The sequence below is a fragment of the Paroedura picta genome, chromosome 1 (assembly GCF_049243985.1).
Source record: "Paroedura picta isolate Pp20150507F chromosome 1, Ppicta_v3.0, whole genome shotgun sequence".
Lineage (NCBI taxonomy): Eukaryota > Metazoa > Chordata > Lepidosauria > Squamata > Gekkonidae > Paroedura > Paroedura picta.
The window spans coordinates 24,798,928-24,824,525 of NC_135369.1; the positions used below are offsets into that span (position 1 = coordinate 24,798,928).

The 25,598-nt window shown below is 47.6% G+C and overlaps 2 protein-coding genes across 7 annotated transcripts; both read right to left on the reverse strand.

Moving 5' to 3' along the window:
• Positions 1 to 2,792: 2,792 nt before the first annotated feature.
• On the reverse strand, positions 2,793 to 21,609 carry BRMS1 (BRMS1 transcriptional repressor and anoikis regulator). 5 transcript variants are annotated; one of them, XM_077328627.1, is made up of 11 exons: positions 21,486 to 21,609; positions 18,049 to 18,235; positions 15,796 to 15,886; positions 12,741 to 12,868; positions 12,398 to 12,477; positions 9,122 to 9,218; positions 8,172 to 8,264; positions 7,845 to 7,909; positions 6,870 to 6,909; positions 5,050 to 5,165; positions 2,793 to 3,267 (listed from the first exon to the last, which is right to left on the reverse strand). In XM_077328627.1, the coding sequence occupies exons 2-11, from the start codon at positions 18,173 to 18,175 to the stop codon at positions 3,172 to 3,174; spliced, it is 933 nt and encodes a 310-aa protein (XP_077184742.1). In that variant the 5' UTR covers positions 18,176 to 18,235; positions 21,486 to 21,609; the 3' UTR covers positions 2,793 to 3,171. The 5 variants fall into 5 exon arrangements, with proteins under 5 accessions (XP_077184742.1, XP_077184721.1, XP_077184752.1 ...); XM_077328606.1 differs by having other exon boundaries at positions 5,027 to 5,165; XM_077328637.1 differs by having other exon boundaries at positions 5,027 to 5,165; positions 21,455 to 21,520.
• Positions 21,610 to 22,444: 835 nt separating this feature from the next.
• B4GAT1 (beta-1,4-glucuronyltransferase 1) lies at positions 22,445 to 25,318 on the reverse strand. 2 transcript variants are annotated; one of them, XM_077328593.1, is made up of 3 exons: positions 25,096 to 25,313; positions 23,981 to 24,954; positions 22,445 to 23,751 (listed from the first exon to the last, which is right to left on the reverse strand). In XM_077328593.1, the coding sequence occupies exons 2-3, from the start codon at positions 24,800 to 24,802 to the stop codon at positions 23,560 to 23,562; spliced, it is 1,014 nt and encodes a 337-aa protein (XP_077184708.1). In that variant the 5' UTR covers positions 24,803 to 24,954; positions 25,096 to 25,313; the 3' UTR covers positions 22,445 to 23,559. The 2 variants fall into 2 exon arrangements, with proteins under 2 accessions (XP_077184708.1, XP_077184700.1); XM_077328585.1 differs by having other exon boundaries at positions 23,981 to 25,318.
• Positions 25,319 to 25,598: the final 280 nt, after the last annotated feature.

Below are 25,598 nucleotides of genomic sequence, written 5' to 3' on the forward strand. Positions count from 1 at the left end.
ACCTCTTTATGTCACCGAGGGGCTGCAGCAAGGATTCAGGGTTAAGGATTTTTCCAGAAAGGGAGATTCCACACATATTTAGGGGCCTGTCGCCTTTTAAAAAGTCAGCTCCTTCAGGAGTCCTCCTTAATCACAAGAGCTTAAAATGCTGGAAAAGAACCCGAGTATCCCAGCAATTTCAGCAGCTGCCACCAGAGGGTGCAGCCCTTTTGATGCTCAAATGTCCCAGTCACCGGACAAACTCTTCCCCTAGACCTTATCTAAAACCCTTCCAACAGTAACTTTGGGGGGCAGCTTTTCAGAGTGAGCACTGCTTGGCTTAATCCTTTCTGATGCTCTTCCATTTCAACATGTTAGAATGGCAGAGTCTGAAAGCAGGGATCTTAGCTGGTGAACCTGGCATGCGTCAGTCTGCGGTGTGGGAAATGTACTTCAATGAAAGCACGTTAGTTGAGCCAACCTATAGAAAACACTAAGCACACTTAACAGCTTCCCTTGGGTAAATTTTCCTTTGCCAAAATGAACAGGACCTTTCCCATGCCAATATATGACCACTGGCTGGCACAAAAAGGCAAAATTCGTAGATTTACATCCCAGGGGCTTTGGTGCTCGTAGGAAGAAAACAGTAAGCGGCTGTACTTGGCAGATATCAGGAATACCACGTCTGACAGCATCCCCAAAGGATGGAGTCCTCCAGCCACATCTCTGAAATAATAATAAAGTGCCATCAAGTCACAAGCAATCGATGGCATGCCCTCATGGGGTTTTCAAGGTGACACTCAGAGGTTCCTTGCCATTGCCTGCCTCTGTGTGGTGACCTTCCACTTCCTTGGTGGTCTCCCATCCATCATGGCCATCCCCACTTAGCTCCCCTGCTCTACCTAGGTCAGGCTAGCTCTGGGGTATTCAGGACACTGTACATTCTGCTAAAAAAAAAAAAGTACAGCTGAGAAGGATGACTTCTGTCCTGGAGAATTTAATTTACGAATGGCCTGACTTGCCACAATGTTCCCATGGGTCCCTTCATGTTCCCTAAACTGCAATGAACATCGACCGGTTCATCTAAGCCAGGCTTTCTCAACCAGGGTTCCGTGAAGCCCTAGGGTTTCTTGACAGCCCTGGAAGGGTTTCCCGTATGGGTGGGAGTTAATTAATTCTTTATGTATAAAAATTTGCTAAACTTTATCAGGTGATATGACCATATATGGTCATGCCAGCCTGTCCACCCCATGGCCAATCATGGGCCGGGAGGGGGTGGGAAGGGGAGGGGCACCAGGTGAGCGTGTCCACAGCTGTGCTCCCCAACTATATTCTGCACAATCGTGCCCCTTCTGGGGTTTCTCAAAGCCTGGAGAATGTTTCAGGGGTGTCTCAATGTTGAAAAAGTTGAGGAAGGCTGAAAAGCCATGGAAATCTGGCTCTGAAACGAAATGAAGTGCTTCCAGGAGGTATAACGTTATATAACCATAAAAAAACATATCAGAAAATGCAGCTGCCTGCAATGCTACCTAAAAGCAACAGCTGTTGGCTACTGGGGGGAAGAGTTTATTTTCAGATGCGGGGAAGAACAATGTCTCTGTTTGCTTAGAGTCAATCATTTATCACTTAACAACTGAGCAACATGATAGCACTTAGGCAGTAGATTGGGAGGAAGAGATGTTCAATGGTTGTTGGGGAGAGACAGCAAAGCATCCTTTTAGGAATAGACAGGGGAGAAACTAGGCTCCTGGGGCTGGGTCCTGATGACTGCAATGATTTGCCAAGCTCAGGCCCCTCTGCCTCACCTATGTATTGCACTGTATTTTTGATGCCTGATCTTGCTCTCCCTGTGGCTCTTTATGGTACTTTCCCCAAGGGAAAGACCACCAGAACACCTACTATGCCAGGGCCTTCTTCCTTCCCACATGGCGATCATCTTTCCTTAAGATGCAGTCAGGGTCAGGGCAGCTAGACAGAGAATTTTTCCAGTTAGCGACTGGTCTTGTGTGGTGGTTTGATTGCCAGATTATGACGGGGGGGGGGGGGGGGAGGACAGAAGGTTTGGATTCCTGCTCCAGCCTTTCTCAGCCTTTTTACTGTTGAGAAACCCTCGAAACATTCGTCAGGCTTCAAGAAACCCCAGAAGTGGCAAGATTGTGCAGAATATGGTTGTGTACATGCCCACCCACTCCCCTTCCCACCCCCTCCAGGCCCATTATTGGTCCCTAACTGGTCACATTATCTGATAAACGTTTAACACATTTTAAAAATATATTAAAAATTATTTAACTAACTCCCACCCATTCTGGAAACCCTTCCAGAGCTGTGCAGAAAACCCGGAGTTTCACGAAACCCTGGTTGAGAAAGCCTGCCCTACTCAGACGGAGAGGAAAGGGAAAGCGACTGTAAGCCGCCTTGAGCCTCCTTTGGGTAGAGAAAAGTGGCATATAAGAACCAACTCTTCTTCTTCAGTAATATCAGGGCCGTCTCAGCCTCCGGCTCCCTCACAGGGTGTCTGTTGTGGGGAGAGGAAAGGGAAGGCGACTGTAAGCTGCTTTGAGCCTCCTTCGAGCAATGAGAAGCGGGGTATACAAACCACCTTGAACCAGGCCCTTGGTCCACCAAAATCAGTATTGTCTGTTCAGACTGACGACAGCCGTTCAGGGGCTCCAGTGGAGATCTTTTCACACCTACTAGCTGATCCTTTTAACTAGAGACAGCAGGGATTGAACCTGGGGCCTTCTGCATGCCAAGCTGACGCTCTGCCAGTGAGCCACACAGAAACAGCAAGTTCTGAATGAAAAGCAAAGGGCTAGGGAGGAGGGGGGAAGAACAATCTCACTTTGGTATTTTATTGAGAGTCTCTTCAGAAAGAGGAGCTGCTGCCAGATACACGTTTATACACATTCCTTCCCAAGCGGAGGAAGAACGACGCTTGGCAAGCACAGCAAGCAGCAGCAGAAACAGCTGGGGGGAATTCCACGCCTGGGCCCCGATCCATCGATGCCTTGAAGCTGGTAACTGCAGCGCTCTATGAACTCAAGAGTTTCTCCATTCTTCCCAGCTTGGACAGGCCCAGGGAGAATTGTATTGCTGCTTCTGGATCCTTTGGTTTCCTTGGCGATGCCTTGCAAGTCTCGGGAGAAAAAAGTCCATGGCCCGACTGGGTGCTAGGCTTTGTGCACGGAGTATTTACCCTTCTGGAGCTGGGAGACGTAGATTTTGGTTTTGCTGCCGTCTTCTCTGCGGAGCCACACTTCTCCTGTGCTGATGGCTGTGATCACGGCCCTAGGGGAGAGGGAACAAGGAGCAGCAGAGGTGAGCCAAAAAGATCTCGGAACAAACCAAACCACAGCCTGTCCGCTTCAAAGCCTTCTCTGCACCCTTTGCTCACCATCACCCCGTTTCTCAGACCTAAGGCTTGTATAGTTTTCAGGACACGGGTATAGTTTGCCTTGCTAGCCCCACCGGGCAAGTTCTACTTTGTACACATCTTGAGGCATAGACCACTTCTCTCTTCTGGGCTCATGCTGCAAAGTGCCGTATGCACTGATGGCCAGGTAAGAGCTGCATAGAACTGGCATCCCGCTGTGTAAGGGGCCTGCTAGAAGCTAGTTTTGAATGAACAGTTTATTGAATTCATGCCTGTTTGAAATGATCCCTGGCTGATTTAATTAGGCAATGCTAGCTTGTGCCCCATGCAACTGATCTGTGCTTTGTGGAATGCTGGGCTGCAGGCACAAGCGTGTGCATGAAATGTGGCTGGGAGCGATTGCGTTCCCCTTGAAGGCTGGGTGGGGACAAGCTGCCAGGAGCAGAAGAGCCTGTGCCACGGTCTGCAGCGAACACAAGCGACAAAAGCAGAAGGAGCTGTTTCCAGTCTGTAGGGAACTCAAAGGAACAGGGTGCGAGTGGCGGCCTTCCCCCACATCAGACCTTCTACAGTGGTGGCTTGGCTATTTTGTAGTGGCGGATCAGGACCCCTTAATCCACCGGAATTCATTTAATTATAACTTGGCCTTTATACCACCCCTCCCCAGAAGTGGCCTCAGGGTGGTTTGCGGCAATGAAACACCACCAATGTTGAAAGCACAATAAACACATTAAAACATGATAAAATCCAAATACAAAACCCCTTTTCCCACCACCCACACAGATTCTGCCCACCAATATGGCTGTTACGTAATAAATATGTTCCCATAAGAGGATGAAGAAAGGGGGGAGGATATAGAGAGGAGGGGAGAAGAAGAGAGGAGGCCCACTTGTTATTTAGGCTGCCCTGGCCTCAGCCATAGGCCTGCAGGAAAAGTTATGTTTTACAGGCGCTGAGGAACTCTGGGACAGCCCAAATCTCAGCTGGCAGCCCATTCCACCAGGCTGGAGTCAAGGCCAAATCAGCCCCCCACCCCAATCCTTCTGATAAAAGGGAAAGGAGGCTGACCCAAACAGAAGTCTGCGGCACTACCCACCTGGATGCAGCTGATCCCTACCCCATTCCTAGAAAGGAGAAAAACACCACAAACTGTGCAGGGCTTGAGATGATGAAGAAAAGCTGGTTCTTATATGCCACTTTTCTCTACCAGAAAGAGTCTCAAAGCAGCTTCCAATCACCTTCCCTTTCCTCTCCCCATGACAGACACCCTGTGAGGGAGGTGAGGTTGGGAGAGCCCTGATATTTACTGCTGGCTGCAGGTGGATGAACAGCAAACAGCTGGATACGGTCCTCACCCTGAAGGTGCTGATTATCCTTGACTTGTTTGTTTGTTATTGGCCTCTCTTTGTAACATCCCCCCCTTTGTTGTTGCTTGTAGTTTTAGCTATGTATATATAGCTACCATGGACTGTATACTCCTTTGCATCTGATGAAGTGAGCTCTGGAAGCTTATGCTGGAATAATTTTTTTCAGTCTGGAGTGCTACTGGACTCAGCAGATTAATTGGGCCACCCTTTTGGAGTTCTCCTCCTTCCATGGGCATGCAGTCTCAGACCCAACAGGCCCCCCCCCCCTCTTCCACCACCAGCAGTTCCCCCCTTCATGCGCACTCACTGGACGGGTGCCTCTTCCCCAACCTGCAAGGAGATGCTCTGCCCTTTGACGTAGATGTCGCCTTCATAGTGGAGGTGGCCATCTTCACAGTGAGCCGAGAACAGGGCCGGGGATGGCAGCTTCTCCCCCTTCACTGAGCCTGGAGGAAGGGGTGTAAAAGCAGAAACTGAGGCTGCTTAGCTGGTGGGCGGAGAAGACAGCTGCAGTTGCTAAGGCATGGGGAACTGAGCACAGTGGGAAGGGAAGAGCTGGAGAGGCTGCCAACGGGTTGGAATTCAAAAGAATTTTTGGCTAAACGTCCGGAAGAAGTTCCTGACAGATCAGTTCCTCAGTGGAACAGGCTTCTTCGGGAAGTGGTGGGTTCTCCTTCTTTGGAAGTTTCAAGCAGAGAATAGATAGCTATCTTAGAGAGATGCTGATTTTAGGAAGGCCAGTTGGGTGGCAGCAACAGCCCAAAGCAGCCTACCTGGCCATAATGTGTTGCCAGGAGGGCTACCCATCCTCCCCCCGGGGGTGGCGCCACTATTGCTGCCCTCCTTTGGTGAGTCCATGGGGGAGGCTGGCTGCTGGAGCTGCTGCCGTTAAGAGGGGAGCCAGGTGGGGCAGCAGCACCACTGTCCCAGCCAAACCACAGGCAGCCCCCCAGCTTACTTCAGCCCACTGTTATAATGGGCCTTGATACTAGCATGAAACTAATGGACAAACTTGAAGGGTTTGCCCCTCCATCTGCAGACCCGGGGCCAATAGCACCAAGTCCTGAACGAATAGAAGCAACCTCATAATAAATTTTAGCTGAGCAAACCTGCTGCGCTATGACTTATTGGCAAGCATTTCCACGACATGCTTGAAATTAACCTACCAAAGCTGCGTGCAATCAGCAATTGTGCCATGAATGGGGTTGCTGTTCTGTCTTGTATACATTTCCACATCGCACAAGAACAACACAGGAAGGGCCTCTTGCCCACTGTTTACAATTTTTTCTCTCCCTGTCCACATATGTCAGCTGAGGGTAACTCTCCCTATATCTGGCAAAGGTGCTTCCTGCATCGCCTCCATAAAATGTCTGCCACAATAAATCCAAATGACCTCAGACCCCCTTTTTTTGTTTTTCACAAGACAAACTTAATTCTTTGGAATCCATCTCTCCAGGAATCCATCCACCTTAACAGGACAGGCCTCCCAGCTAATAGATTCCAGAAATCATTTGCAATTCAGAACTGGGGGTGAGGCCTGGGCAGGGGAAATGAGGGAAGGATGGCTTTTAGGGGGCACAGTGCTTAAGACAGTGCGTGCTCTGCATGGGTAACACCCCCCCCCTCACCATCTGCAGACCACAATAAATGAAGTAACTTAGCCTTGCTTTCTCAGGCATACATTTACTTGCCTTCCACAAAGTGTTGTGCTCTAAATAATTGAGACACTTCTCATGAAGAGCGGAATGGCAAGGAGCAAAGGGTGGAAGGAAGATTTGGGGGACACAGGACAAAAAGCAGCAGAGGGGTCCGAAGCAACTTCCCATCTGCCCCTAGTCATCTCAGAACTCAACAGATACTGTCCTCACATTTCCAAAGTTCACCTTTGCAACCATCAGGACTTGAAGCTTAGTTAAAGGGGGGGGAAAAGAAATCCAAGACCTCGTGGAACACTGCATTGGATGCAAAGACCAACCATCCAGAGCACATATAAGCTCTAGGGACCCGGGGAAGGGTAGCTGCAACTGGATCACTGCTTCGGCTAGCTTCTCCGAGACACACTGCTGCATGGACAAGAAAAGACCACCACATGTTTCTCCTTCGCACTGATTTCTCCTTGCAACCCCGGGGGGAAAGAACAAAGCACTTGCCTTCTATCTTCCTCTTCGGAGGGGATACTGCTGATTTAGCCTGGGAAGGGAGAAGGAGGCAATGAGAAGAAGACCTGCGGCTAAAGTTATATACCGCCCTGAGCCACAAAGGAGGGTGTTATATAAATGAAAAAAAGAGACAGACAAATCGATCTCTACTCCAAGGCAGTGACCTAGCCTGAATCAGGGGGAGGTAACCGTCTGCCTGCACGGGGGATGCAATATATTAAAATCAGAGTTTCAAAGCACAGCTAAGAAACTGGGAAGCCCCCAACCTGAATCTCATCTCAACCCCAAATTTACTAGGAGGCGGTGGCCCTCTCCCAACAGGAATCCTGATAGCAACAGGGGGATAACAATTCAAGCCCATCCTAAAAGGAAGTTTATAACAGTTACAGGGAGATGTATGAAGGACACAATGTATCTCCTCGCTATTCTTGTGTTATACATTCTGGAATCCTTATGGTCAGATTATCTATTATAATAATTAAAAATGAGACTTTTCAAGCTCTGCAAAGCACTTGTAAACTTCCTTTAATGAACCCTCACCAGCCCAGGACGTCTCCCCTTTCAGAATTAAACACAGCTGGGTTGGATTTTCAAGGAGATTTCCCAACCGCACACAGGAACACACATGAAGCTGCTGCTTTCTATTCAATCAGACCACTGGCCAACCAAGGTCGGTGTTGCGTCCTCTGATTGGCGGTGGCTCTCCAGGGTCTCAGGCTGAGGCCTTTTGTGTGGCCTGCCGCCTAATTCTTTTTAACTGGAGAATCCAAGCACTGAACCTGGGGCCTTCCGCATGCAAAGTTGGATGTTCTACCCTGAGTGCTGGCTCTGCCCCATAATGCCATAACACTGTAGTCACCCTTTTAAAGAAGAAGAATATAAATGTAGACCAGTGAGCCTCCCTCCTCCCTTCCCCCAACACTGAAAGCTCAATGCCTCCCCGCCCAAATACTATTTCCAGCTCACCTTTTTGATGGCCGTCCAGTCCTCCATGATGTCAATGTCACGCAACATGTAGACAATGTAGGGGCGTGGGAAAGGTGGGTTAAGGGTATCCCACTGCACCTCTTGCCATGAAAACAAGCCCTGCAACCACCTCACCCTCCCACCCCAAATTGTGGCCAGTCTTCTGGCCAGCGCAGCTTCTCTCACCTCTGGCCGTGATGAAATTCCCTCTTCCAAACAAGCACGGAAGTCACCTGAGCCCTCTGCCCCACCTGATCGGGAATGGTGACTGTCCGTAGCAACTCTCAACTCAAAACCATCCTTGGGGCTGGAGGTACAAAAGGATATCAGATACCAGTGGCGGCTTCTTTCTCTTGCCTGGCCGGAAAGGGTCCCATTCCTTTGCGCTGTGCTTTGGCCGAAGTTTGTCATCCCACCATTCTAGAAGAAATTAGAGAAGAAAGCATTAAGGGAGTGCTGGGGGGGGGGGGGAGAGGACGGGGCAAGAGGAGAAGGGCAGGAAACACTACCAAAAGGGACAGCATTCCAGAATACGAACAGTTTTTCCCACAGGCATCCCGGTACCCATAATTTCATAATCTCCAATAGAGAATTCTTGCCACTCCTATGAAAGAACCATTCCCAGGACTCTTTTGTTATCCTTTTATTGAACATTTTAATGACACAGCTGCTGCACAAGAGAAAAAATTGCAACTGAGCTGTTAACATTTTTTTAATGAGATAATAGTTTTGTGGATAATGAGATAATAGTTCTGTATTATCAAGTATCCAGATTTTTTCGCGTGTGGCTTTTTTGCCTGATATAAAATAGAGCCAAGCCTGAATGGGAAAATGATGACTCTTGCCCACTGGCATTTATTGTATGGATTAATTCCAAAAAGCCTCCCGTGCCTGGTGGCTTCCGGCACTGGACAACATAGATCTTGGGCTGCTGCTATGAAGATATTCTCAAAGCGGCTCCCAATCACCTTCCCTTCCTCTCCTTACAACAAGCACCGCATGAGGCAGGTGAGGCTGAGAGAACTCTGACAGAACAGCACTATCAGGACTGTGACTAGCCCAAGGTCACCCAGCTGGCTGGACAGGGAAGTGGGGAATAAAACCCAACTCACCAGATTAGAACCCGCCACACCATGCTGGCTGTGAATCCCATAGCCAGGAGGTTGTGGGGGTGGTGGCAGCCGCAGTGTTTAGGGCAGGTCAGGATTCACAGGGGCAACTGCAACCACAGGGACCCTGTTTGCCAGGGTGAATAACGAAGATACTCCCTTACTGACCTGAGGTGAGGCCCACGCTGTGCCTGTCATCTTCCAGGCGCTGGATCCGTTCCAACAGACGCTCCTGAAGGGTGTCGTACAGCAACAGCTTTTCGCTCTAGGTGGGGAACAAAGCACAGTCAGTCTTTCTGGTTTCTACCTGTCGCTGTGGCTTCTGATTCAATGCCCTGCACAACACCCAAAACTGATCTCTGGCTATATTAAAGGAAGGACTACCCTCTCAGTTACCAAAAGTCTGCCTCTTTAATGAATATGTAGAAGTGGGCAACTTAAGTTCTTCACAGCAGGGAGGAAAGATAACATCACATGAAGCCTCTACTAAATGGACAGGCCATTTTCCTCCAGGCCTGTTGGCAACCACTTTGCCTTCTCCAGGTGTGCCTATTACTTCTTTACCTTGGACGTAACAAGAGATCTTTTGAGCTGGAGCAGAAATCTGCCTCTATTTCCCTTTACCCCACGTTCCTGAATTTGATACTACTTAAGTAGTTTATGTATTTATTTTATTTACAGGCCAGCCGCTCCCGGCCTAGCTGTCTCGTGGCAGTTCACAAAATATAGATACCAATAAAAATCCACAAAATATAAAACATATAAAAGCCCCTTTACAATCGACGGCAGCATAATTGAAGTCCTGACTCCCTTGTGGAGCTGCTGCTAGGCGGTGTTAGCCTGGGAGAGCCCAGATCATAGAAGGCAGGGAGGGATCCATAGATTGGTAACTCTGGCCTCTGCCCTGGCCTCAGTCAAACGCCTGGCAGAAGAGTCTCTTTGCAACTTGCATTTTTATCCCGCCTTTCTTCTCCCTTCCTCCATTTCGAACTAACAACCGTATGAGACGGGTTAGGCTGAAAGATTAGCTCAAGTCAGCTTCGCGTCCAAATGCAGATCTGAGCCGAGGATCTCCCCAGTCCAGCATTCCAAGCACTCCACAACCTGGTCTCTCTGCTCATCTGGACCCCTGTCAGGGAAGGCTTACAGGAAGCTGACACCGGAATTTCTGTCAAGCAAGCAAGATCCAGTTCTTTGTGCAATCACAGTTGACTGTAGCGGGACATCCTGCTTGTGAAAGGTCACGGCAGTTGCTCTTGCAAAACCCCTCCGCGGTGAAGAAAGCGAGACGCTTCCCTTAAGGCAGGGGTAGTCAACCTGTGGTCCTCCAGATGTTCATGGACTACAATTCCCATGAGTCCCTGCCAGCAAACGCATTTGCTGGCCGGGGCTCATGGGAAATGTAGTCCATGAACATCTGGAGGACCACAGGTTGACTACCCCTGCCTTAAGCCACACATGGCTCAAAGGCAGCTTCTGCTCTAATCAAGCGGATTACAATGCACATTGCACTTCTGCATCCTGAGTTACTTCTTTTTAACACCCTCCCACCTTCTGACTGGGATATAAAACTTGGAGGTCTCTGTTCCTACTAATATTTGATGCAGGGAACTTCGACTTGCGAAAGTTTATGCCCTGAAAATGTTGTTGGCCTGTAAGGGGCTAATGGGCTTGAATCTAACTGGTCTATTTATGAGTGTCCTGCATAGTGCAGGGGGTTGGACTAGATGACCCATGAGATCCCTTCCAACTCTATGATTCTATGATTTCAGGAGAGAACTTGAAACTGGAATATCTCCCTCCCTCCCTAAAAAACCCACTTGAGGGCTCTTGTCCTGCTGAAGGGTTGAGGACATTACCATCCCTGAGTTAATTGTCCAAGATGCTGGTCAGCAAAAAGCATAGCTCAGGCTCCCAACTCCATGAGATCTTTATGTGTTATGTGCCAAAGACTGTTTCAGGAGGGTAGCCATGCCAGAGAAGAGCAATATTTGAGTCCAGAAGCACCTAGAAGACCAACAAGGTTTCCTAGATATAAGCTTCTCTTCAACGTATATCTGACAAAGGGCTCTTAGACTCTTGGAAGCTAATATTCCCGAAATCTTGTCAGCCTTGAAGAAGATGAGTTGGATTGTATACCCTGCTTTTCACTACCTGAAGGAGTCTCAAAGCGGCTTGCAATCTCTTTCCCTTCCTCTCTCTACAACTAACCCCCTGTGAGGTAGGTGAGGCCGAGAGAGCTTTGAGAGAAACGGCTCAGTGAGAACAGCTCTGACAGCTGGCTGCGTGTGGCGGAGGACCAGGAAAACAAACCTAACTCTCTTGGTTAGAGGCTGCCGCCCTTCACCACTACGCCAAGCTGGCTCTTGCTAGTGGACTCAAATGGTATCAAAGGCTGTTTGCCAAGTTGACCGACTGCATCAAGCAGGCTTGCATGTACACACACCAATGTCTCTCTCCTTTGGGCTCCCATCCCCTCCCCAGATGTAGCCTCAGAGTGAGAAGAGATGGGCATTGGTTTGCTGCTTCCTCCTGCTTCCCTCCCAGAATGCATCTCTGCACTTCCTTCGGCCAAAGTGGGCTTCAAACAGGCCAGCGTCGACTGGGCATGCCCCCCCCCCGCCCATGCACAGGGGAGTTTGCAGCTCAGTTGGGTCCCTTCAACCCGGCAGCCATACCTCCCACAGCTCAGCCCGGGTAGGCTCACAGCAACGCTCAGCATCACCATGGCAACGGCTGCCTCCTTCCCCAACTCCTATGCTGTGGGGGCGTCTGCCAGTCAGGGTGGTGAGGGGGGGATGCTCCTTTAACATGCAGCTTTAAAACCCATATTCCGTGACAGAAACACGCAAAATTACACGTCATCTTCCTCTGCCCTCAGACCACTGGTCAGCAAGAGGACCTACTCCTTTTGGACAAAAGTGACCTAATTATTCTGCAAAGAGCACTTGGAGTCACTGCCTTAAGAAGATGGTGCAGATAAGGTCTTCTGCTGAAAACCTCTGGGCTTCCCATATGTTTGTAAGGGGGGCGGGGGAGAAAGAGCCCTCCTGAAGTAGGAGACTAGACAGTCTGGTCCAGCATCCTGTTTCCTGCAGTGACCAAAGAAATACCCTGGAACAGTCGTCAGCAAGGGCACAGAAGTCAGACCCCCCCAACCCCAGCAACTAGTTTCTCAGAATGGGTTTTTCCTTTTTTAGAAACTACAGGAACAAGTTCCGAGAGACACGAAAGCTGGCCCATTGTTTGGCAACGACGGCCCTAGGATAACATTCCTGTTTGAATTTATTTCCTGCTGCAGCTATCGCCAGTCAGGAAAAAAGTGTCACCTCACAGTGTTATTTGGAAACTCCACCCCCACCCATGAAGCTATAATGAAGCCCCCCCCCATTTCCTAGGGTCAGAGAAGGATTTTGAAAAGGGACAAGAGACGAGGGGCCCCACCTCCAGATGCTGCTGTGCTCCCTGAAGTTCACACCGATGTTTGTGGCGAATCACCTCCAGGCAGAAGTTTTTGTAGATCCCTACGAAGACAAAAAGGGTCAGAGACAGCCTGATATGCTGCAGCCAGCCGTGAGCCCTTTTGCCGGTGTCATGTCCTAGGCACAGAAAAGGATGAGTTCCTCTAAGTGTGGATTGCATGTACACCTTTCCATCGATGCCACATGATGAGCCCGGCACTCCCTTTTCAGAAATCAATCGCTGCCCCTGTTCTCAGAGGCCCCAGCCTAGAGCCCCTCTCTCCATTGCCTCTGCCGGCCCCGTTTCTAACAAGAGTCCTGCTCACCAGCCACTTCGATCCGGATCTGCATGTGGTTCTGTAGGACGCCCAGAGGGTCCAGATACTCCACTGCTTTCCCAACCATCACATCCTCCAGTTTCATTTTCACTTGACTCAGGCGCTCTTTGAAAAGCCTGCAGAAGACGAGAGACATGGTCACCTGAACATCTTACGGAAAGGGTTCCAGGGTGTGGAGGGAGGGAGGGGTAGTTCCCACACAGGTGGGAAAAAACAAGTCATGGTCTTTTCTGGACTGCTACATGCCTCTAGGATAAGCAGAGTCTCTTTTAATTACTTCTTTCCATAACTGGGAAAGCATCCCCCATTAATCATGAATCTTAACACTTTTATATCCCCTATGTTTTTGTGGACGACTGAACCCAAAGGACAGATTTTGTTATTTTAGCAAGAAACTAGCCAATCTTCGTCATCATATCTTTGTTGTGCTGCTCTTTACTAATTTACTACTAATTTACTCTCTCCTTATATCTGTACTGTTATGATTTTTGTCCCACTGTATGAGGGCACCCGGCCCTCTCAATTCCTGGCAAATAGATGGGGAAGAAATGGAGGTAGTGACAGATTATATTTTCGTGGGCTCCAAGATCAGTGCAGATGGGGATTGCAGCAAAGAAATTAAAAGACGCATGCTCCTGGGGAGGAAAGCTATGGCAAATCTAGACAGCATCCTAAAAAGCAGAGACATCACCCTGCCAACAAAAGTGCATCTAGTCAAGGCTATGGTCTTCCCAGTTGCAATGTATGGCTGTGAAAGTTGGACCATAAGGAAGGCCAAGCGTCAAAGAATTGAGGCTTTTGAACTCTGGTGCTGGAGAAGACTCTTGCGAGTAACTTGGACTGCAAGATGAACAAACCAGTCAGTCCTAGAGGAGATCAGCCCTGACTGCTCCTTAGAAGGCCAGATCCTGAAGATGAAACTGAAATACTTTGGCCACCTCATGAGAAGGAAGGACTCCTTGGAGAAGAGCCTAATGCTGGGAGCGATTGAGGGCAAAAGAAGAAGGGGACGACAGAGAATGAGGTGGCCAGATGGGGTCACTGAAGCAGTTGGTGCAAACTTAAATGGACTTCGAGGAATGGTAGAGGACAGGAAGGCCTGGAGGATCATTGTCCATGGGGTTGCGATGGGTTGGACACAACTTCGCACCTAACAACAAATGAGGAAGTCTGCGTGCACATGAAAGCTCATGCCTTGAATAAAAATGTGTTGTTCTTATAGGTGCCACCGGGATAACCAGGACAGAAAAGAACGTCCTGTGGTCTGTACCCTTTATCTTGTGCTCAGAGATAAACTGCCATTGAACATGTAGGTTCCATTTCTAACTACCGTGGACAGTAGCAATCAACCTCCAAAAAAAACATCTAATTCCACAAAATTAGATTTTAATAGAAAATGGGGGTCAATATTAGATTATATTGATTGATAAAATAAGACGGAAAGAAATAAAGGATTTACATGAGGTATGTGTAAACGATGCAAATATGTAAGCTTGGGGGAGGGAAATAAAATAGATACCTTGTGGTATTACTGATGAAGTATAAAGTATATATAAGACATATTGTGAAATGTCAGCTTAATATTCATAGTTCTGTAAATTAAATACGCGGTGCCTTTTCTGTATTCTGTACTTTGTAGCATCTTTGTCTTTTTTAAATAAATCAAAAATTATATTAAAAAACAAAAAAAATAATGCTTTATTAGAATTGCAATCTTGGGATCAAAACAAAGGTCCATGTAATCCAGGATTTTGTGTTCTGCAAGGGGCAGCTAGATCCCTGTGTGTGTAAGGGGGTGTATGTTAAATGAAGGTCATGGTGCTGACAGCTATCACTTTTCATCCCCAGCTCATGAACCTGACTTATACTTAATCAGACCATCAGCCCACTGAGGTCAGCATTGTCTGCTCAGACTGGCAGCTGCGCTCTCCAGGGTCTCAAGCCGAGGTCTTTCCCATCACCTGATCCTTTCAACTGGTGGTACCAGGGATTGAACCTGGGACCTTCTGTACACCAAGCAGATGCTCTTCTCCTGAGCAACAGCCCTCTCCCCTATAATAGAATTTCCCCATCACCTTTCAACAGGGAGATTCCATTATACAAACTTCAATTCCACATTGTTCTGCGTATTTTTGGTTCCACCCACATGAGGAGAACAACTAGTTCTTTGGAACATGAGGAAGGAGAACAGATGGGGCAACTCTGAACACAACCAAGAAGAGATGGGTGATGGTATTTTTGCCTGCCGAGCTGCTGGCCAGCCTTTCCTGATAGACCCACTGCCCATGAACATGTCTAATCCCTTCTGAAAGTGGCCTAAGTCAGAGTGTGAGCATGGCTGGTAGCATCACTGAAACCTTCTTGTCTGGGTTGCCACTTGGTAACTTCAGCAGATAAGGGATCAACTGAATTTAAGATAGCTGTACAGCATCTCTGAGTTTGCACAAGAGTATCTCTAATAAGTAGCTGCAAATTAAAACAGGTTATTTGCAATCTGCCACTCACTGGAGATGAAACTGGGAACGATAAGGGAAAATGGCAATTCAGGCAAGGCTTGGTACCAAGTTACTGCCAAGACTTGTGTTCTGAGTAACTTTTAGAAACAGCCATCTCTTTTACATGGGCATGCTTGTTCCCTTGAATGCTCTGAGCCTGCAATGTGGATTTGTTTGTACCTTGCAGATGGTGTCCTGTTTTCACGCTGCAGATAGCCATTTTTTTAAAGCACGCATCCACTAGGAATTGGGTTTTTTAAATTATACTTGGTATGTTTTGCATTAGGAACTGTAAGCCACAAAAGAAAGGCATGGAATAAATATGTTAATAAATAAATATGGGGGGAATTCTCTCCTTCCTCACTGCTGTAAACCCGATCAGGCTCTTTGTAGGGTGAAAATAAACCTCAACTTTCCCAATAAAATAACCTCTAAGATTATGAGTTGTTTCAACCTGTGCGTGGAAGAGGTGGCAGGAGACTGGAAGTTATATCTGCTAGGAAGCTTGGCAATCAATTCATGGAGGCTTGAGAGAGGTGGCCACTCACTTTTCTTTGATTTCAGAGAATTCCTTCTCCAAGTGCAACATCTCGTCCACACACTCCGAGCGACGTCTCTCACAGTCCTCTTCATCCATCTCTGCAGAGAAAACAGATGACAATTTGCCATTTTCTCACTGCAGTGCAAGAGAATTCAGCCACACTTGCTGCAGAGGAATTTTTTAAAACAAGAACTGTGAAGGCAGTAAGCTTCTGAGCTACACAGGACTCTTCCCACTTGAAATACGAAAGAGGACATCAGTGTAATCTGGATGCTTACTAACTTGCAGCCACCAACATATATTTGTCCCATTTTGATCATTACTGCTTCAGCAGAAATAAGGGGGGGGGGTGAATCACAAATACCATTTTCCCAGTCTGACTTGATGAAACAATACTGTTAGTTAATGGAACATTCTTAAGTGAACTCAAGAAAGGATGTTTGAGAAGTGTTCTCAGACAGGGCAGATATTCCTTTCCTTCCTTCTGTGAAAAAGCAACGCGGGCTGAAACAGAGCAACCAACTTTCTGTTATCAGAATAAAGTTGCAAAAAACCTCACCACTTGAAAAGAAACATCAGAATCAAAATCTGAAAGAAGCCAGATAATCTTAGATTCAACAGTAACATGAGCATCAGAAATAGAATAAAACAGGGGGGGGGGGAAGAAAAGTGTTCCTAGTTTCTCCTCTCAAAGCACAATCAAAGACAATATGAACTAGTCTTGATCCTATTTGTATAACACCGGGAGACTGTATCTGAATAAGGTGCCCATTAATTTATCCCATTTAATACTGTGGAAGGTAAGGAGTCCATGTGTGCCAACATAAAAGCTCACCACAATTTTGGAACCTTCAACTTAATAGCATTCTCTGATGGAAGAACAGTCCAGCTACAATGGGAGAACAGATTTATCAAGCACATAGATGTGTGCTTGCTGTAGTACAATTTGGTAATATGGTCCTTTATTAATTTATACACCTCATTGGTAGATAGACATAGCATTGTGTCTTTTGCAAGTTTAAAGTGTACAACTTTAAGTCCATTAATTTATCCCATAATAATACAAAGGAATAAGAGATAATAAGCCATGTCCCAGATCAGATTTGAGGACAGGGCAAATATGCAGTTTTTATGGGGGGGAAAAGACAACCTGCCATTCCCACAAGCTTCTAGTTCTCGTAGTTACAGAGGCAGGAAGACAGGTCCCAGTTAGGGGGAGGGGGCTGCAGCAGCAGCTGCCCTCCAAACTAGTTGGAAGGAAGAAAGACACAAAGGGAAGAACAAATCTCTCTCTTTTACTTCCCACTGATAATTTTTGTTGGCTCCTAGTTGTTTACATACATGTTTGAAAAATCAGTGCCAGCCTGGATAATCTTTTAGGATGCTTCCTAGTGTTGTAGAAAGATCAATAACATAACAAACCAAAGCACAAAATAGTAGATTTACAGAAAACTGGCAGCTTTGCATAGCTCCAAGTCAGTTGTGCTCGACAAAAGTGAAAAACCTGAGCATATGCAGGCTGAAGACTTCTGAAGGCTTGGCAGGTACTGGCCATAAGAACACTGACTTCATTGACTGAAATGAGTCTTGGATTCTGCGGCCTAGGCCTCCTAGAACATTTAGAAACATTACAATTGCTTACAAGCTAAAAACAAAGTGCCCACAGATAGGTAGGGAAAAAGGAGAGGCTGTATGGTGCTAGATGGGGAAAGGGCTCAGCGGAACAGGCAGCACTCTCAAAATGAGGTAGGATAGGTTTGGGTAAGGAGGGTGCGACCACTGCTCTTTTTGTTGTGTAATTGGGACGTTTTATTTAGTTGTATTATATTTTAATGTTTTATTGTGTGAACCGCTGAGAGACCAGTCAGGGAGCATCATAAAATGAATGAATGAATGAATGAATGAATGAATGAATGAATGAATGAATGAATGAATGAATGAATTTAGAAAGCCAACTGGCAGACCATACAAATGAACAGGGACATTTAGGTACAAGAATAGTAGAACAGCATTTGGTCACACTGAATATGTTGCCATTCTGCCTGCCTTATATATGGTGCTCAGGGCAGTACACAGGGTGGGGCAGAGGGGGTCATCCCTCAGAAGTGCTTCATTTCAGCAAGGCTGCATTCTGCAGCTTCCAACTGTACCCTTGGACCCAGGGATCCTTTGCATGCAAAGCAGGGATTCTCCCTGCGCTACAACCTTGCCCTTGGCTCCCAAGAAATCCATCTGAGGCTGCTTAGGCCTTGTCAGATACCTGAGCTCTCCTCTTCCGATTCCGACTGACTGCCACTGCGCTCATCCTCGCTCTCTTCCTCGCCGTTCATGTCAGCTGCTGAATCTCCGTCTGCCTCCATCTCCTTGGGCAGAGGCTGGACAGGCATGGTGCGCCACGGAGGCAGGGTGCCCAGGGGGGAAGGACACGAGCAGAGAGAATAGCCAACCTGCAATGGAAGGGAGGGGGGAAGTGAACAATGTTGTCCAGTTATGCTTACAACAGGGTTATAATGTACCTGCTCTACAAGCAGATGGGACAAAGCGCACGTACAAGCCCTGTCCACAGCATTTAGCATTGGGAACACCAGATTTGGGCTTGCTCTTTTTAAGTCTCTAGTCATGGTTTCCAATTGTGTTGTTCTCAATACCTGCTAAGTTGTGTTCAGAATAATATTTTCAGACATCAAACATTTATTTATTTATTTGTTTGTTTATAAGCTTATACCCCTCCCCTCTTGACAAGTTGGCTCGTGGTGCCTTACAAATAAGGCAAACAGCCTTTACAATAATAAATACAGTAAAAACACTAAAACACCCTCCCCCCCAATTAAAACATAGTAATTAAACTGCATAAATAACCAAACAAGGAGAAAAACAAGGAGAAAAACCAAAAAACCAAAAAAACTCCTCTGTTCCAATGCCACCACCCATATCATGCCATTAGTGGCATATGATGGAACACAGGCAGTCAGATGTCACAGGGTGGGATCCATAGATCAATTAATCAGCCCCAGGATTTTCTACCCCCGCCCCTGGCCTCAACCAAACTTTGGCCTTTAACACCCTGCAAAGGCCTACCCACCTCACATGAACCTATCTGCAAACATCCCTAATTTGGATAGTTTACACAGACCACTTTTCTGAAGCCAGAATGTGGGTTTTCATTTTTAAGCACACACAGGTCTCATAAGTATCTGGAGGGCACATGCAGAATGGAGCCAAGCAGGCTGGTGATTAAGAGACTGACTGGGCATTACACTTATCACACAAATGGCAACCTTACTTGAAAGCCCAGCTCTGCCTGCCCTGGCCTGATTTAAATACTATGCTGGTGGGCACTAAGACGGGTGACCAGATTTTAACATTGATAAAGCGGGACACCATTGACCGGGGGGGGGGGTTCTTGATTAAAAATTTGGTCTATATGAAGCAACAAAAAGTTTCATAGAACGCAAAAATAGTATTGTAATATATTTTTTTAAATTTCAAGCTAAGTACAATTTGCCAGGTACCCCCAGATGTCCCTCCAAAACTGGGACAATCTGGTCACCTTACGCTAAGAACATTGCACGGATGCCAAGAACATCCTATTTAAACTGCATCACTATGCACAGCAGCTGCATGTGCAGCATTAGCAATTTAGTTCAAAGCCCGTAGAGCCTATGGATCTCTGGTGAGCTAACACACAATAGCTGAAGGCCCACCAATGCTACCTCCATGCAATGTCCCAAATATGCTATTTTTGCTTCTTAATACTGTGTTTAAATTGAGGCTCAGGCTTCTCCAGAGAAAGCCGAGAGGCACAGTTAAACAGGAAGAGGCACAGTTAAAGAGGAGCCCCACTTTAGAAACGAACTAAATTTCATGAGTCAGAGCTCACTTCATCAAAAGCACTGAGGTGAACTGATTCACAAATGCCTGTTACAATAAAGGGTTAGTTTTTAAGGTGCCACTGGAGTCCTGTGTTATTTCGCTGCTACAGAGTAAGATGGCTTCCCATTCTGAATTACAAAAAGCAAGAGCTGCCTCTCTCACTCCACCATTGCTCTCTGCTCTGCAGCTAACTGTCCCTAAGAGACAAGGAAGGAATAGGGAAATTAGCTTCTAGGCAAAAAGAAACAAGGTAGACGCACCAGCATCTACTGGTGCAAAAGTGCGGGTTGGACTAGATGACCCTGGAGGTCTCTTCCAACTCTGATTCTATGATACTGATGTTGGAAGTTGCTGCAAGCCAGTAACTCCAGGAGTGGTGGTATATAAGTTCAAAGAAATAAAATAAATAAAAATAAAATAAATAAAAAACAGCAGAGCAGGAGGAGGATGTGGATCAGGGCCATTGCTGTCTTTTCACCATACACCAGTTCCTTGATAGTTTATTTTATTTATTTTATTATATTTATATACTGCCCCCCTCACAACTCAAGGCAGTTTACATTGAAGATGGGGAAACAGGAATATAAGTGGAAACATATGAAACATAAGTTGACTTGCCCCCCTGACACCCCCAACAGCTTAAGCTAAGGAAGTCCTGGGAAAATCCCTGTGCTTTCCTAGAAGACCTTCAGCTTTATGTCTGAGGGAACCTTCAGAATTCCAAGTAAACAGAACTTGGTTTACAGATGATGATACTGGAAATAATATGTAGCCTGGCTAACCCTCCTTCCGGCTAGGGTTGCCTGGTCCTCCATGACCCGGGGGGGGGGGCAGAGAGAGGGTTGCCAGATCCAGGTTGGGAAACTGCTGGAGATTTGGGATGGAGCCTGGGGAGGGCAGGGATCTCAGTGGGCTATAAGGCCATAGAGTCCACCCTCCAAAGCATCCACTTTCTCCAGGGGAACCAATCTTTGTAGACTGGTGAGCTATAATTCCAGGGGATCCCCAGGTCCCACCTGGAGGCTGGCATCCCTACTTCCAACAGTGTGTCCAAAGAGCAGGAAAAAAACAGCCCACCTGGAAAACCCACCGCTTTTTCTTCCTGCTTGGTGAGCTTTATGGCAAGAAAGCAAGGCTCTACCTTTCAGGTCAAAGAAGTAAACCAAACTGCTGCAGGGCAACAGGAAGGGTGTGTTTCCCAAATTGGAGGTGAGGAGCTGCACCTGTTCCTTAGGAAGTGTAAGGAATGGAGACCCCGGCCATTTTACTCTGGGAAACAGGGCTAACCAAACGAAACGAAGAAAAGCCCTGCTGGATCAGATCGTGGGTCCACATCCACTTCCTCATAGCGGCCGGGCTATTTAGACCCAGAAAGCCTGCAGGCGGGGCGCGGAAGCCAAAAGTTCCCGGCTGGCCCCTCCCCGGTATGTATCTTTCGGGTCCCAGAGACTAGCCTGCCTGCTCTGCAGTAAAAAGGGATAATTAAGTAAACGGGCGCATAAAACCCCGTCCCCCCATTTGCTTGGAAAGCGTCATCCTGCACAAGTCGCAATATAAGGCAAGATTATAAGGGGCTCAACCACCTCCCCGGGCACTTCCACGGGGAAACTCGCTGAGGGACACTGGAGGAAAGGAAAGAATCTCCATCTACATCGCTCATACAGCTTTGGGCGTCACAGGGAAGAACCAACAACACACACCCCTTTCCTTCCCTTTATATCTAATGGTCTGACCCATGGCTTTGCCTCCAAATAGGAAAACGCAAAACATTGGAATGGGCGGGACCATCTTACCCACAAAAGGGGGGTGATAGACCCTTCATACCTGGGGGAGGGGCTGAGGAGGGTGCAAACCCCGCGCGAGCGCTCTTTAGCAGCCGGAAGTAGTTCTCCTTGGACCCGCCCACTGCCACCAGCCAATCAGAGTAGGAGATGTTTAAACTTGCTCGGCTTGGTTTGATTTGGTGAAACTCTATGGTCTCCGCGAGCGGCATTGTGGGAAACAGGAAGTAAGGGGCGAGCGAGAGTTTCCATAGTGACAAACAAGGGTAGTATAAATACAAAATTGTAAAAGCATGCTGTGCAGCATTCGCTATGGCAAATAAAAAGGACACGAGCGGAAAGAACAATCTCGCCGTCGCTCACAGGCGTGTGCTCGTTAATTTTAATTTGTTCATATTTTCTAAGCAAAAGTCAGAGCAAATCCCCACAAGAGTTCCAAAGCCTCAGCTGAAATAAAGGGGAAGAACTCATTAAGAACATAACTGGAAAACTGTCAAGAGGCCTGAAAAAACCCATCCCACTAAAAGGCTGTGTAGTTGCTATGGAGACCAGAAGTATTCTCTCCCCCACAGTATCTATGGCAGTGCCTCACCACATCAGTGCTGTGTCCGGCTGCGAAATTATTCATCCACCCAACAACCACCTGATAAGATAGGCAATGCAATCCCACTCTGAACATGAGGCCAGTGTGGTTGAAAGGTGCAAGGTGGTCATTGCAGGTTTTGAACCAAAGAGTGGATTTCTTCTACATTGGGAGTTTGGAAGGGGGGAAAGAAGATAAGCTGCTTCAGTATTGTCTTGTGAGATGGCGTTTGCCACCACAGAGGTGTGGAAAGATCCTTAAAGTCTATTTCCCCAAATTCTCAAAAATAGATTAACTGAAGTAACTACAAACAGCCCTTTCATTGAAATGTATGTCCACACCCTTGCCAGCTCTTTATAACACTATGCCCTAACTATTTATGCTCCAATGCCTTGCAGAAAGTTGACCACAATAAAGCATTTTAAATCCAAGTTATTCAGTTTAATTTGCAAATTTCAGTTTTTAGTGGAAATAAGTTATCCCCTCCCCACTTCCAGCCCCAGGAAGTACATTAGTGTATTTATATCCATTATACAGAGAAAGAAGCTATCAACTTGAAAAATAAAGTTAGAGACAAAAATGAACAATCATGAATTGAGTTTCAGTTTCTCCTCTTAAAATCATCACACCTCACTCTTCAGGCCTCTGACCCAAATCCCTGTGGCCTGCCCCCACCTCTAAAGCATCATAAAGTATCAGTCCTCATTCCACAGGAAGATATGTGCCTTTTATGCAGGAGGCCAACCAGGGAAAAATGGACAGAAAGGAGCATCAAACATTTGTAAAAGCTAGCAAGTGTAGCCTGTTGTTTGTTCTCACAATCAAGTTCCAGAGATTGTTAGCTCAGATTTCTTACCCAAGGTTTGTTATCATAAACTAGGAATTTCAGAGTGAATTCGTCAGAATTCTTTGTAGGCTATTTCACAAATAAATATGTTTATCTGTGTAAAACATTGACCGCCCTCCATAAATAGTTGTATAGTTATTAATTTCAGAAGTGACCTCACCAGGAGGTGAATCAACATTCCTTAGTCTTGTCTGAGGTTAACTCCCAGTAAAATTCTATGCAGAATTAAAGCCAGTCTAAGCTGATTGATTTCAGTAGGTTTAGACTGGTATAACTGCGTAGGACTACACTGTCAGATTTCAATTCTGATTTATCTTTGTAATGCAAAGTCAGCATAACTGACCTGTAAACAGACCCTCCAAAAAGTCAGCTGGGGTATTCTCATATCTGATAGAAACCAAGATCCTTATGTATGGAAAAATTACACTGTGCGTATGTAGGCAGACACAGATCCGCCAAAATAAAGCACTGATAATATTCAAGCAGCAACAAACATCACTGGAAAATGTGGACAAGCTGACAGGTAAGCCTCCTCCCTCCAACTGGCACAGGAGTAATTCTCCAGATAAATACTGACAGTAGCTTCAGCATCCTGAGTTGGACATTTCTGTCGAGGCAGTGTGCAGTGCTAGATTGCCCCCTTCTGGTCCAAAAGAGACCAAGCACAGTCCCCCATTAGTTGAAGAGTCAGCACCGTCTTGGTGAGGTGGGGTATCTTATCTTGAGTTCCTGCTTGAATTGTCGAAAGAGCACCTTGTTGCGCTGGTTCTCAGCATCCTTTTGTGCATGGAACTCACTGGCCACCTTGAAGCCCTTGTGCACCAGAAATGCATTGCTGAGCACCAAGAAACGGTACCCAGCCATATGGAGCTCACAAGCCTGGTGAGAAAGGACAATATAACAGCAGCAGAGTTCAGAGGCTCTCCCCTAATAAAAAACATGCAATAATAATCCCCACTCTTTAGAAATCTTAAGAACTGCATTGCAGGGCTGTTTGTATAAAGATTGCCCCCCTCCCCCAGATCTAGCTGAATTTAACCTTTTCCACCACTCCAACCCCCAAACTACATTTGACTCCTTCAACCAAGATGGCCCCTAGACTAGATACCTGACTGATGCGATTGAAGCCATACTGCTTGAAGCGTTCATCGTAGTGGGGCACAGAACTAGCACCAATGTAGAAGGGTTCCCATGGGTCTCTCCACTCCACTTCGTAGGCAACACGTAGGGGGCCGCCCACTGGAAGATTCAGCCAATGGGAATAGTTGGTGGGTGCCTGGCATCTGGGGCACAGTTCTTCATAGAAAGGCCGGATCTCGCCCACTTGGTACAGCTGCAGCAGTTCTGTTTTGGTTCCAGGGATGCGGCGAGTATGGCGGATCTCAAAAGCAGGCACAACGAGGACCCCTGGTGTCCCCTCTTCAGCAACTCTGGGCAGTGCCAGAAAGGCCTCCCGTAGCCCCTCGCTGGGAACCATGTCCACGTCTATCACCAGCATCCAATGCCCACTGACCACCCTCCGTGCCACGTTGCGGAGCAAGTTATTAGGATAGGAAGCATTGACAACATCCATGGCATAATTACGCTGCCCAGCCCCTACCCGTGCCAGCTTGGCGAAGACATCTCCACAGGCTTGGAGCCTGGCAAATTCATCATGATCCTCCAGCTCTGGGAAGGCAGCCACTTGATCGGCGTGACACACCAGGTGGAGACGCACCAGCCGGCGAATGGGCGCGCATAGTGCTGCTAGCGCATAGACCATCGCGGTGGCCAGGCGGACTTCGGCGGAACCTGGAGCAAAGAGGGCCACTGAGAGCGGGCCTCTCCAGCGTTCCACCAGTTGTTGAATGTGATGCAAGTTGCTGAGGCTAGTGTGGGTGGCCAGTACCACATCCTGGCTGTGCTCCTCATCCCAGGCACCACGTAGCATGTCCTGGTAGATGCGGTACCTCCTGCTGGCATCCAGGCTGCCACCGCTGGCCAGCACCTGCTTGAGCCGCTCCTTGGGCCCGTCGCTGGGCAGGGACCGGCGTCCTTGGAAAAGCGCCGCATGGTGGGACCGTTGATCCTGCCCGTGCAGTCCTGACAACAGGGCCAAATACAGCAGCTGTAAGCCAGATACTAGGGCCAGCGCTGCCACCAGCACCTGGAAGCATGAGCACTGCATGGGCAAAGGGGGTACACAGTGTGTGTATGGGTGGGGGGGGGGGAGAAGTCTCAAACCTGGCCCATCAGCTGTGGCTCCTTGCCTTCATTTCTTTTGCAAAGCTGCATGGAGTCCACCCTGAAGAATCTGCAGCGCTGCATGAGAGGCACCCTGGAAAAAAAAAACCTTGCGAAGCACCGTCTCCCTGGCTTTCTTCTGAAAACCTGTGAGATCTGCTCAGGAGGGGGCGTCCTTCTCTAGCGCCCTCTACCCACGAGGAGGATTCATCGCAACGGGGGAGGACGATAACAGCACCCCCTCCCCGCTTTTCATTGCGCCCCCAACTCATCCTGCAGAGTTTTTCAGCGCGCGCACACAGATACACACACACACACCGCCTCTGAGCAAAGCAAGCGGTTTCCAGGTGCTAACGCTTCCTCCTCCCTCCTCCCCCCCGGTTGATTTTTCATTTTGAGCGTTTGTGTTTTTTGGGCGTTAGTAGAAAGCATGGCGGGGGGTGCGGGGGAAGGACACAACTGCCTGCCGGAAGATTGGCAGACCTGGCAGAAGAAGGATAATG